This window comes from Vanessa cardui, chromosome Z, assembly GCF_905220365.1.
Source record: "Vanessa cardui chromosome Z, ilVanCard2.1, whole genome shotgun sequence".
NCBI lineage: Eukaryota > Metazoa > Arthropoda > Insecta > Lepidoptera > Nymphalidae > Vanessa > Vanessa cardui.
In genome coordinates, this window is record NC_061154.1 from 5,450,537 (window position 1) to 5,465,340 (window position 14,804).

Here is a 14,804-nt window from a genome sequence, read left to right on the forward strand (position 1 = left end):
TACTCAGCTATTTTGTACACTAATAGATCTAGATTAATGTATTTATTTATCACACATCACTATTCCACTTAATAACTTATATCCACTTTAATTTAATCTCCCAAAGTTTCCAAAATTCATAATGATTAGGTATAGCCACTCGACCAATGGAATCCCATTAATTCGATGTCAAATGTTATTTATTTGGATCTTGTCCAATTGTGATTGGAAAAAACTAAATGATAATAAATTAATCTAGAAAATATTGTCATTGTTTATTTTATATGACCAAACGTTGCTGTCCAAAAATTACCAGAATATTGATTGCTCTATAGAAATGTCAATTTATTTAAATAACACGCCACATGACCCAATGTTAACATAGTTAAATAAACGGTCTATTATTAAAAATACAGATAATATTTTTTAGGGTAAAATAGATTTAGAACTAAATATTCTGCCTCAAGATGTAGCAACTCTGATGCCCGTCGGAATCGGTAGAGAGCCGCCTTTTCCTTTAACGAAGCCAAAGTAAGTTAATAAATGATTTGACTGGACGACGACAGTATCTATACGACATTACATTTTAGTTTCAACAATTATTTACTTATTACAGAAGTCAAGCAATTTTTTCGATTGATATTTGCAATAAAATCAAGAACATACCTCAAGTTCGTATATGTTTCATGATAATATTCGCCTTTTGCCTTTTCCTCGCACTGGAGATGGCCTTAGCTCTATATTTTGAATTGCCAGAAGTTCTCTTAGAATATCGGAATTAAGTTACATCTGAAGGTATGATTTTTAGAACCTCGAGCAATAATTTTTTTAATTTCAATGATTACATTGCAATTTATTTTTTTAATTTTATACCTTACTACTTTTGCATAAAGTTTAAAATTGGATGCGAGTGACGAGATCTATTTTCTTCGCTTATTCAACTCGACTTGCGACACTGAATAACGCCACACCCGCTTTATAGAACTGATAGGTATTATGTTCTTTTTAGTCCCTATATTTTTTATGTTTCAGGTCTTAAACGCGACTGCAATGAATGAAATCCGCTCTTCTTATTACGTTTCAGTTTTTAAGTGTCCATCTCATTTAAAATAATCTCGTTTTTAACATTATATTATATTACCTATATTATTTTATATGACTAAAAATAAAGAAGTTAAACAAATTTTAGAAGTACATTACTTAAATATATGATAATTTAGCAAAATTTGTCTCAATCCCAGACAATAATTTCCCATTTAAACAGTTTATATGTTATCTTTAAATTATCTAAATATAATAAGGAAAAATGATTAAAAAATAAATTTCATAAAGAGAACACAATTTTTTTAAATTGTCAAATTCTCTCTCTTTCCTCAATTTACTTTAGTACATCTCTGATATATTGTTTTGCCGATGGTCGCAATCCCTTTTGATATATTTATCTGCAAACGATAAAATATAATATTACGTCAGTTATTTTATAATTCGTTACTTTTTTAAGCTTAATAATGATTTTTTGATAATAATACATAATTTTATTTATAATTTTCATGTATTACTGATTTATGTATCATTATTACAGTTAACAGTAGTATTCTATTTGATTGTTTTTTTTCTAAGTAGTGAAAAGTCGACCAAAGAGGTTATATTTATGAGATTTCTCTTATGAAATTGTTATTCTTATTTATTAAGAAAGTGTTGTATCTTCCCAAAAATAAAGGGGAGCGTTCGGGATTTTTCGTCGTTTAACGAACGTAACACGCATGCCTATTGAAGGTGAAGCTCTAGCCACGCCATTCCATTCTTGTATCGCGCGATGACCATAGTTACTGGTCACACTCTCTGTTGCGTCCCGAACGGTTCAGAAACTTATTATTTTCGAAAGTATTTGTAGATGACGTATCGAATGCTGATACTTCGCGTGGTAAGTTTAAACATTTTTTAAATTAAATAGTTTCATACTTTTTTAAAGTTCTTTGTTTTCAAAGATTTTTTGATTAGTTTTTTTTTTGCGAATTGTTTATAAAGCCTTGCCAAACTTCGTCTGAACTGAATAATCTGCTCATCTTATTAAAAAAAACTGATTAAAAAAAAGTTTTGCAGTAAAGTTTTATATTAAATTCTAAAACTCAGTTTAATCATTGTTTTCAATCAATTTTTCATTTAACGATCCTGTTGAACAAGTAACTATAATAATAGTCAGTTATAAAAAATAATTGTTATTATTTTTAATACAATTTAGTCATAGTTATTTTGGGTTTCTATTTTTGAACTTTTATTAAAATTTGAAATGAAACATTTCTTAAAATATTTATTTATACATTAGGGATGTGAAAACTCCTTTCACTAAAACCGATTATTATACTCTAAAATCGTTATAAATTGTTATAATCAACATTATAACAGTTAATTTAAGCCGTGCAATTAACATCCCTATTTCAAATTTGGATTGCTTATGCTACGTTCCGATATTATTTTAATAGTTTGTAACGATATAATCAATGTCGAAAATGTCATGGATGCCACCGTAAAAGATGAAAACTATTTTTTTTTCTTTTAGTTTAATATTTGCGATTCAATTCATGAATTCCAAAGCAACATTTGTTTTTACGTCCACAATTATATTTTGCGTTTTAATCAAATTGATACTAGTTAATTTTATCGGTAAGATTGAAGTTGTCACGAGACGTACGTCATGTAATCTACATTAATTCTTCATAAACTTAGTCATGTCATGCAATGTACTTTCATCATCAACTGAGCAGTTTCAAAAATTGTTATCATGTTGATTCTTGTATAAGAAATTAAATACTTTTATAGAGAACTAGTTATTTCTTTTGGTTTCGCACGAATAGATCAGGAAACAAACTTTGCGACGTTAGTACATAAAACACATTACAACAAATTTGAATAACAAAAAAATACATATTTTTGTTTCGGTACCTTTTCAGACGTACATACATAGAATTTGTAAAATTATCATCAAAATTGGTACATTGGGTTAGGAATGCATATGCATGCTATTAATGCTTCTTAAACCACCAATTTCTATAACAATGGTGACCATTATCCATGAGGTGGCCGATATATTAGTGAAATTAACAACATAACATACGAGTCAAATAAAATCATAAATCTACTTACTAGAGTAAACTTTAGTTAACGATTATTATCATATTTATATTATCATATTTGCGATAACGACCTGAAACAATAATTCCAACTCAATCGAAGAGCTAAAATAATAAATAACATGTAGGTCGAAACAGAGTGATTTTAGGAAGAAGAAAGATAAATTACAACATCCTATGGTCGCTAATGCGCTGTCGGAAAGAAATGCCTTCAATTTCTTAGAGAGGCTACCACATGCTGTCAAATTATAATTAACTCTATAATAATGTGTGTATTTAAAAAAATACAAATAAACACTGGATAGGTATAGTACGACTCAACTAAGATGTAGCATCGGCAAATTCAATAAAACCGATTACTGCCGTTTTACACAACTAACAGAAATAGCTACCTATCGCGCCATTCGACGCTATTTGTCGCTATAGATTCTCGAGAGAGTAAAACCCGAGAAAGTAAGTGCATGTAAATCGAAAGAGTCAAATTGACGAATATCATATATATCATAAGTCATACGATATTACAAATTATTACGTTATAAAGATCATATTCACATAAGAAATTAATATTGATAATTTGGGATAGCGTACTTAAATCGGATGTGATCGGTTTTACGAATTTTGCTGATGCTACATTTCAGTTCTGTTGTACTATACATACTTATATGAAAACATATATCTATTCTATCGGAAGTCTTCTGCAGGGTTTTTTAAACTCAGGGCTTCCAATTGCCGCTTTAAATCGACACGTACACGTAGTAATTTTAGAAAAAATATAATATATGTAGATTTAAAAATCATAAAGTTACTCTTTTGTTTCGACATTAGCAATAGCTTTACAATTTTACAATTAGAAAAAAAAAATCCTAAATATAATTAAACCGTTTACAATAGTTCACAGTGCTACTAATATTACGTTCCTTAATGGTCTTACAATGGTTTAAACCGAATCTAACTTAGAACCAAGTGTGATCATACAGAAAGAAACAGTAATGAACCTGTTTTGAAGACTACTCAGTGATTTTGCTTCTAATAATACCTTGTTTAGACAGTTCTTAAAATTTTGAATAATAAAATGCATAAAACGAATAAGTCTTTGTAAATGTTCCTATATAAATAATCCATTGAGTACAAAAAGTCATACAACACGCAAATCGTTTCTAATATTTTTTAGTATGGAAATTATAACGCATGCAGAAAACTGGCGTGTCATCATTAGATAGTCTAAAACAAATTCGCTTTATGCTTATGCTTAGATCTTTAAAACTAAGCAACGGAAAATCCGTAGCTTTTTTTAAATAGGTAAAATGATTCGGGAGGAAGGCTTTTTGTATATAGTGCATGGACAATATAGTAAAGAAACAAGAAAAAATCTGTAGTATATTTAGTATCCGCATTGCATTGCGAAATCAGAGTGAGCTGCTAGTTATAAATAAAATGTCTGTTTGTTTGTCTTCTATCTGTGACTAAGTAATTCCTTCGATTATATTTAAAATTTGGTGAACTTTTCAGAGTCCGCCCAGCCAGAGAATTGTTTAATTTTTGACATAAACTTACATACAACTTTTACTATGGAATAACACATTTTTTTACATATTGCCTTATATGTACATCAGAAAACCGCCCAAGCAGCATATTATTTTCCAACACCAATAATCATGATCGTATTTCAGACAATTTACCAAAAACATAATTAAATATGTGTATATTTAAATTTGAGTGAAAGTTCTCTTAAAACTAATGTAGTGGTTTTTGAAATTGTCGCTTTCAGACAGACAGACTGACAAATAGAAGTTTGTGGTTACACTGGTCTGTCTGGTGCTAAAATACTATAGTTCTACACAAGAAACTTCGATGAACCGGATGAAAATTTTATAAGTATAAAAATAACAAATATTGTTACTATTGTATTGTATATTATATTACCGATATAGCTTAGAATAAACCTTATATTTATTTAATTACATTATAATATTCGTTAATCAAATACTGTTCTCTATTGCCTCGTAATTAACTACAGGGACTTTCTGAGAAAAAATATACAAAATGTCCATAGGTATATATATACATATCTTAGTTCGAATTGTTGATCAATATCATTATGTAGATATATATTATTATCACATACAGAAAGACAGACTTTAAGATAATCGAAAGTTAAAACAACTCTATCGAATATTTATTTAGCAAACATTTACATATACAATAAAGTGATCTAAACTTTTAAAAAAACACTAACACGTTTGATGAGATTTGTATTAAAACAATTAAGAGCAGTGACTCGTACGTACGTATTTAATTATATTTTGTCTGTGACGTCACATTTGTTTAAACGTAATACGTCAGAAAATCCTAGTACATAAATGCATTAGTTTGAACTACTCATTTAATTTATTGCGCTTGGGAAATTCAGCACTTCTAATATTTAAGAAGTTTATTGTCTAAAAACTCATAAATTTAATAAACAGTTGAGTAATCTTGTAAATAAATATTAATATTATCTCTCTCGACGCTGCACGGCTAGCATTATATAGAGTATCGCTCGCTTGTTCTTACTAGTAAAATACAAGACTTAGCCTCGGCCAGTCTGCAATTATGGTGTTTGTAAAACAAAGCCAGGAGCCGTAAATTGATAATATTTCTTAACATACAAAATGGAAGCCAGAAAAGGAACTGCTCGAATCTTTGAAGTTTCTAGTGACAATAATGAAAGTATCAAAGATGAAAGTAACTCAAACAAGGAAATAAATTATGACGAGCTACTTTCGTCCGCTGGTGAATTTGGACTTTATCAAATGTTTTTGTTTTTTTTAACGTTTCCATTTTACATTTTCGGTGTTTTCGCGTATTATTCACAATTATTTTTGACCGAAGTCTCACCAAATCATTGGTGCTGGATCCCTGAACTAGAAAATCTGACACAAATTGAAAGAAGGAACCTCGCAATACCTTTAGATTCCAGTTCACAATTCGGATATTCACACTGTGAAGCATTTGTGGCTAATTGGAGTGAAATTTTGTTAGCGGATCAGAAACCTAACGAAACGTGGACAAAACAATCCTGTCAATATGGATGGGAATTCAATAAAACAGAAATACCGTATCCGACAATTTCGAGCGAACTTGGTTGGGTCTGTGATAAAAATAGTTATCAAGCAACAGCACAAGCTATATTCTTTGTCGGATCCATCGTAGGAGGATTCGTTGTTGGCTGGGTTGCTGATCGATTTGGTAGACTACCAGCTGCCACTTTAAGTAACATAATTGGATGCGTGGCAGGTATTGCTAGCATTTATGCAAACAATTTTATACAGTTTTCTCTTTGCCGATTCTTGTTTGGTATGTCTTATGATAACTGTATGATGATGACATATCTCCTTGTGTTAGAATATGTTGCGCCTAAATATAGAACTCTTATTGCGAATTTGCCTTTTGCTATTTTTTATACGATTGGTGCTACAGCACTGCCTTGGATCGCTCTCGCTTGTGGACATTGGAAAACTATTAGCTTAGCAACGAGTGTTCCAATGGCTCTAGCTATTTTTGCTCCATTTGTTATACCAGAAAGCCCACGGTGGCTCCTTTCTAAGGGACGTATCGATGAGGCTATTAGTAAAGTAGTCACTATCGGTCGTGTGAATAAACAAGAAGTCCCTCTAAAATTAATTGAACAATTTAAAGCGTCTAATAATAATAATAATAAGGAAGAAAATACAAGTATCATAAGTATGTTAAAGATATCAAAATTAAGAAAAAAGTTTATTTGCATGTGTTTGGTATATATGTCTTCTTTGTCTGTGTTTGATGCTTTAGTACGAAGTATCGGTGGCTTAGAATTTGATTTCTTTTTATCTTTCACACTTGTATCTTTCACTGAATTTCCTTCCCTATTGCTGGTTTCGTTTATTTTAGACATAACGGGTAGGAAATGGACTTGTATTGCAGCACTTTTAGTTAGTTGTATATTTAGTGTATTAACTGCTTTTATCGGAAGCGGTTTGCCGTCAGTATTGTGTGCGATCATATCAAGGTTTGCAGTTAATATGGCTTGTAACACTACTACACAATGGGCTGCAGAAATATTACCAACGAACGTAAGAGGTTCCGGTGCATCAATCGTCCATATCTGTAGTTATGTTGGAATTTTTATATCACCGTATATTATTTACCTGAGGAACTTTGTAACATGGTTACCATTAGTCGTAGTAGGATTCATCGCCTTACTAGGAGCGTTACTCGCACTAACTTTGCCTGAAACAGCAGGGATAGAGATGCCTCAAAATTTTGATGATATGGTTAACATGATTGATGGTCAAAAATTCTTTGACATACCTTGTTTAAGGAAGAGTAAAACAAAAGATGTTGGAAATGTAAATTTGTCTTTCGAGATGAATTGATATTTAAAAACCGTAACAAAGGAACTATGTGCTCGGTTTTCGTCAAGGATATTAATAATATTACTAGTTAAACCTGCGACTTTAAACACGCGAATTTTATAAAACTACTTAAAAGTACAGAAACAGTCATTTGTGAATAAAACAATGGGTTACGGCTTCAATAAAAATTTCATCTAAATTTGTCAATTATTTTAAGCATAAAGTGGTAACAGAAAGTTAATTTCGCATTCATAATATTACTATTGATTAGCTTTTTTTTAATTTATTTATGTACATTTTTTTCATGTTGTGTTCATAATGTTATTTATTAATTTATAAATTTGTAATAAAACTTTTAATGCAAAATCTTTTCTTTAATTTTCATTACTAACGAATTGTGACTATTTCACTGTCAGACACAATATTCCTTGATTTTAATGTTATAAAATAAAATGAAATTATGCTATGCGCCAGCGCTTAGACAATAATATTAATTAATAAAATAGTGTTGTCTTAAATTTTCGCGATTATTACACATTTAAATAAAACTAATTATAACGGATGAATCGCGTATATTAATTATTTTTAAACATCCCGACGTTATTAATATACGCGATTAATATACGTTATTAATATACGCGATTCATCCGTTATAATTAGTTTTATTTAAATAATAAAATAGTGTTATGTTATTTTACCACTATACACTTAGGATATACTTTAATCAGTATAACGTCGGATATACATATACTGCTTTTACTAGTACGTAAAGAATACTCACTAGTTTTTCTTTTCAGTATACTAAAGTAACAGATTAATAGTCAAATGTTCTTTTTTTAAATTTAAGTCTATTTTCATATGATATATGTAAGTTAATAAGACCTTATTCCATTACATTAATTATTATACATCAAAAATTTTCATATTTTTTTACTTTTTATAAAAGTCAATAAAGTATTTATTTATTATTCCCGTTCAAAGAAAATAATAATAAAGGAATTCTCTTAAGAAGCATTGGATAATCATTGTATTCTTGAATTTCTCACACATACATATATTGTAGTTAATCTCCACTTCGTACAATTAAGTGTTATTCAAATAAAAGATAATTAATTATCGTTCTGTAAATATTTAAAATACAGTAAATTGCACATTTTATGCAAGTGTATTTATTCAAATATTTAATTGTAATAAAATTACAAAATATCTCGTAATATACGAAGGTACTTTTTAGGTTCAGTAATAGAACGATTTAAGATATCAACTTTCGTGACTGACATGTAACGAGGTCTTTATATGTGGTCAGAGTAATCCACTTTATCTTCATCTTTCATATTGAGCCGACGCTGTTTGTAATAGCTAGTTTTAACTAGCTTAGAAGTTATTTTGTATGAGAAATTGACCTTTCTTTAAGAAGATATTCCTTTAAGTTTGTTTTCTTTTTCATATAAAAGACTGAAAGAAAATCACTAAAAAACACTTCGCCAGTCAATCGCCTTATATTTTTAAAAAATCCTTATATTTTTACTCAACACATAAAGGAGGAAAAATGATACATTTAATATTACCTAATTTTCAGAGCGTGTCTTCCGTCGTATCAGCCTGTTTACTTTAAAATTCAACATACATTGCTTGTAAATAGATGTATTTGCATATTGATATGAATTAATATCGCTATACATCATCGTTAATGAAGTATAGCCAAGATAATAGTGTCGTAATGAAAGACGTCATTTATACGTCACAAATGAGACTACATAGGAAATATTACAGTAACGAAGTGTGCGAGCTAACACAGGTGCACTCTCATTCTCTTACTCTTATAATCCGAGGCGAAGTCAAATCCAAGTGGACTGAAGAGCCCGGTCGCGACACTAGCGGTTTTACGTGCCTTCCGAGGTACAGGAGTTATTGACTCTTATTGACAATCGCCTGAAAACCCCAATAACTTTTTATTGGTCCGAATTGACCTTATAAGTTTTATAACGTTGAAACTAGATGGTGAACGAAGTTGAATCAAGCCAACGTTTTGATTTTATGGTGCAATCAGGGGTATGCTATCCCTATCGTCTAAGGTATAATTTAACCATTAGTATATATTCGCAGCGCATTACCGTAATTAGAGCCGAGATGGCTCAGTGATTAGAACGCGTGCATCTTAACTGATGATTGCGAGTTCAAACAGAGGCAAACACTGAACATTCATGTGCTTAATTTGTGTTAATAATTCATCTCGTGCTCGGCAGTGAAGGAAGACATCGTGAGGAAACTCATGAGTAAATTTATAGAAATTCTGCCACATGTGTATTCCACCCACCCGCATTGGAACAGCGTGGTGGAATATGTTCCAAACCCTCTCCTCGAAAGGGAGAAAAGGCCTTAGCTCAGTAGTGGGAAATTTACAGGCTGCTGTTGTACTGTTGTTGCCTTAATAAGCGAATAATAACCCAACTGTTAGGATGGGGTAATGTAGTAAAGTACTACACGATCAATAGAGATCTTGTCCTTCAAATAAATACAATATTTATTAAGGTTACATGTTGCAATACACTTTTAAGCAGCGTTACATAGAAAATATATATGATAATAAATGACGCAATATATCATACCTCTTTGATACTGTTTTATGAAGGGATTATTGTTACAGATAAGCAATATATTTAATGATGAGTATCTAATTTTTTTAAATGTGATAACACAAGAAAAAATACACATTTATGAAAACCTAACACTTATAACCTCGACATACTAGGTCGTTCCTTTTTTGAAATTGGAAACAATAATTAACGTACAACCCGTCGTCATCGAGTGACACGTGGACCTTAAAGGATTACAGGTTCAAATCCAGGCATATTTCTCTTAAGTTTCGCGTGATTAATTAATTGCGTGGCTGTTTAACTATATGTAGGTCTCAAAATTTGATACATTCGACGTGCAGAAACTAGCATGTGGCGCATCAAAATATATTATTATAATTCGGTTTTTACTTTACATGATAAGTATATAAACCATGCCAAAACATTTCAAATGTCATTTACAGAAGTCATTCGACGAGTAACTAAGTGCACAAACAAATTGTAACACGCAAACAAACAGTGTACGAATCTACGGCTGTGGATACGCACTTAAGTATAAAGTACATTTACGTTAATGCAAATACAAATATTGTTACTTTAAATCCTTTTATAACGCATGATGGCCTAAATAAACATCATATATTGATTGCTGTTACCTTTAAAATCAAATTGCTTTCATGAATCATTATCCTCCTGGTCTTATCCCAATTTTATTTTGGGTCGGCGCAGCGTGTCTTCTCCTTCCATACTTCTCTGTCAGACGTCATCTCACAAGTAACATTCTTTCTAACCATATCGTCTTTCACACAATCCATCCATCGTTTCTTTGGTCGTGCTCTAACTCTATATCCATCCACATCCATCCACATCCATGCTCAAGGCCTTCCTCACAATATGTTCCTCATTCCTCCGCATTACATGCCCATACCATGATAGCCTTACAATAGCTTTCATGAATCGTGCTCTTAATTAAACAGCCCATAAAAGTCCCACTGTTGGACAAACACTGCTGCTATAGGAATAGAGATTGCAGCATACGCCACAATACAAAGCCACGATATACGGCAGACATATGGCGATAGAATTTCATTTCGACGTAATACACCTATTCGTTTTTATGATATTTTCCTTCATCGTTTTGATCTTAGTTTGCGAATAACCGAGGTATTACGAAAACAAAACATATTTGAAAAGTTTAAAGTGTTCTAAACCCGTCTGGATTTACTGGATGTTGGGGCAACAGGGTTCCGTATCTTTCAAATAATTTTAATTTTGTACAGCTAAGGCGAAATTGTAGCAATAATTACATTTCAAATGCCTAAAACGGAACCTTCTGAGATAGGGGATCACTCAATATTGATTTATATTGATAGCAGTGGTCCTCCTAATTGTTAACGTTCAATTATTTCGTTCCCTTAAATCGTTTACTATTTATTGCTTTTATAAAATTAACTTCCCTCATAATATTTGTGATGTAATTATAATATGTTAATATGGGGATTTGTTTCATCGTAATGCGCAATATATATTTAAAACATCACTTAACGACTAATTATTCTTTGGCATTTTTATGGCATGGTAAATTTAATGGCACCACCGAGGCTGAGTCTTTCGCATTGATCAAAAAGCGCTCTAAAGATTACCTATCAACCGTATCATAGATTACGAATAAAATCACAGACAATTTATAATAACTTCCGATTTTAGTTTATTACCTAAACGAAACTGTTATATTTAAGATGTGCATAACACTTACCAATTAGCAATAATAATTTATATATACTGAGTAATAAGTATTTAGATATAAAATACTAGTTTGTAAAAAAAATTGTCATCAGTCCATATTATGTGTTTTTTTTTATGGTATATAGGTTGGCGGACGAGCCTATGGGCCACCTTATGGTAAGTGGTCACCATTTCCCATAGACAATGACGCTGTAAGAAATATTAACTATTCCTTAAATCGTCAATGCGCCACTAGCCCTGGGAACTAAGATATTATGTCCCTTGTGCATGTAGTTACACTGGCTCACTCACCCTTCAAACCGAAGCACAACAATACTGAGTACTGTTGTTGGGCGGTAGAATAACCGATGAGTGGGTGGTACCTACCCAGACGGGCTTACACAAAGCCCTAATATCAATAAATATTATGTGTATATTGAAATAAAACATTTATTTATTTATTTATAATGCCACACTGTATAAATATCATTAGATGATTGTGTGCCAATTCGATATTACAGCACTATAAAAAAAAAACAAATTAAATATATCTATCCGTGTTATAATATAATACTAAATTGTATATGATATATTCCAAGCAGCAATTATTATGAGTTCGCTCATACTACAACAAAAAAATCCACTCTGTCTGCTATCACATTCAGAGTACGTAACGTGCGCGTCACTGGTATTTCCTTAGATATGAATATATATATTAAAAGTGGAGAGAGCTCAGAATAGATCCTCTCGACCTGATGAAGGCTCGAATCGTTTCTATAACGTACTGCCAAGCCTAGTATTGACAGATCAAAATTACTACTATTATTTAAATTTATTTATATAAAAGATTATTAGGAAGAAGACACAATCTACAGAAGACAACATTTCGATCTCATGGCACGTACGTCTGACTTTTCGAACTTGTGGCCGTGTCTAAGTACCAGGGCGAAAAAACGGCGCGTTGAAACTTGTACAATGTGTATCTATGTTCTTGCAAAGTATCAGAAGTGTACTTCGGAATATCTATCACCTTCAATCCAAACTGGAGCAGTGTGAATAGCTAAATTTCAAGCATACGCGATTACCTTCAAACCTTAAAATCGCTTTGTTTTATTCTACTTCGATAACTATCTTAATTAATGAGCACAGATTTTTTATCGTTAACAATAAGTATACTTCGATAGTAGAAAACGTTATTTGTACTGAAGTTCCCGAATATTATTATTATCGATTGACCACACCAAAATGAACATTTCTATTTATCAACCAAATCAAATCAAATCAATTTTATTCAAGTAAATTTCACAGTGATGTCTTTTTTTGAATAGTCGATATTTAAACATTACCATCGTTTCAGAAAGCAGCCAGCGAGAAGAAGCGGCAAGAAACTCTATCGACTCTTTTCAAATACTCTGATTTACAATGTTGTTTTTTATAATAATTCGTGTTCTGAAATGGTAACCGAGCCTAAATCCAGACGATTTTTTTTTCTAAACAGTACTATTTTAACGAATAATAAGATTTGTTTATAAATTTAGTTTTTTAAACTTTTAAATTTTGTAAACGGTCTAAATTGATTATACATCCCGGTATCTTATTATATATGCGTATACTACATGTGTCTAAACCCGCATGTGTTTAGACACTTTCATCAAAATTCTGCCTCATGTGCATTCCACCAATCCGCATTGGAATAGAGAGGCCGAGGGTTCCAAACCCTCTCCTTAATGGGAGAGGCCTTAGTCCAGCAATGGGTAATTTACAGGCTGTTACTTTACTTTACTTTTAACGTATGCAACCGAAAAGTAGGGTTTACAAGTTTATTCCTGCAATTATATCAGTTGTCTATACTCTACATACCCATTACTATATTTTTAAATTGAAGAACTTGGTTTGCGTGCAAGTTTATGTCCGTGAGGACTGAATTAAAAAATGAGGCCATTTTTAGACTTTGAACTTGTTCCGTACAATATTTCATCACGAAAATCTCTTTAGCAGTTTAGCCATGACAGCTACTTTCGCATTTATTAAAAAAAAATGCAAGTCTTTTTGATCTTACTGTTTACGTAAAATATGTCTAAATATATTAATGAAAAATAATAATAAATATTATTCGTGAAAAATAATAAGCTGAGATGGCCTAGTGGTTAGAACGCTTGCATCTTAACTGATGATTGCTATGTACTTAATTTGTGTTTATAATTCATCTCGTGCTCGGCGGTGAAGGAAAACATCGTGCGGAAACCTGCTGTCTAATTTCATCGAAATTCTGCCACATATGCATTCCACCAACCCGCATTGGTACAGCGTGGCGGAATATGTTCCAAACCCTCTCCTTAACGGAAGAGGCGGAAGAGGCGAAATTTACAGGCTGTTACTTTAATTTTTTTACTTTTAATAATAAATAAAGAACTTACTCAGTTCTTTTCCGTTTTAGGGCTTATAACATCTATCTACCGGTTTTGACTTTGTTTTGTTAACACACACATTGTAACTTAAATGTTTTTTCCTTATGATATACATTTACACTGTTTGGTATAGATCATTTAATTCATAACTAATTGAAAATTGCCTTCTTTCATGTTAAGATAAAGTCGTCTGACCCAATCCGAGTTGCACATTGTATCGATGGGAGTGTATTATGCGACACGCGATGTTTGTTTTCCTAATGATGTACACCTCTGACATCGACCGAGATTAATTAACACGGTCATTAAGAAAAAAAAATTAAGATGGATTATAGTATAGTTTAATGATGTCGCTTTATCCAGCCCGACCCCGACTGAGGACGATTAATTGTCTTATAAAGCTGATTAAAAAGGTTATGTAATGTAAGTTCCAATTAGATTGTGTAAAGCTGAAATAAAGTTTCGAAGGATTTTGTATATCATATATACATAATTATAAGTAACAACAGGCACAAGGGACAAAACATCTTAGTTCCCGAGGTTGGCGGCACTTTGACGATGTAAGGAATAATTAATATTTCTTACAGCTTCATTGTCTACGAGTGATGGTGA

The 14,804-nt window shown here is 31.5% G+C and overlaps 3 protein-coding genes across 3 annotated transcripts in view; all 3 read left to right on the forward strand.

Annotated features, from left to right (window-relative positions):
* The window catches only part of LOC124543398 (otoferlin-like), a 28,682-nt gene extending 27,664 nt beyond the window's left edge, over positions 1-1,018 (forward strand). Inside the window, exons 30-31 of the mRNA XM_047121614.1 lie at positions 410-510; positions 1,012-1,018. Coding sequence (XP_046977570.1) covers positions 410-510; positions 1,012-1,018 — 108 coding nt within the window. The remainder of the gene's footprint in view (positions 1-409; positions 511-1,011) is intronic.
* A 785-nt stretch (positions 1,019-1,803) lies between these two features.
* The window catches only part of LOC124543143 (transient receptor potential cation channel subfamily A member 1), a 76,138-nt gene continuing 63,137 nt past the window's right edge, over positions 1,804-14,804 (forward strand). The window contains exon 1 of the mRNA XM_047121213.1: positions 1,804-1,903. The gene's annotated coding sequence lies outside the window, so the exon portion shown is untranslated. The remainder of the gene's footprint in view (positions 1,904-14,804) is intronic.
* On the forward strand, positions 5,638-7,682 carry LOC124543144 (carcinine transporter-like). Its single transcript, XM_047121214.1, has one exon. The coding sequence runs from the start codon at positions 5,762-5,764 to the stop codon at positions 7,502-7,504; it is 1,743 nt and encodes a 580-aa protein (XP_046977170.1). The 5' UTR covers positions 5,638-5,761; the 3' UTR covers positions 7,505-7,682.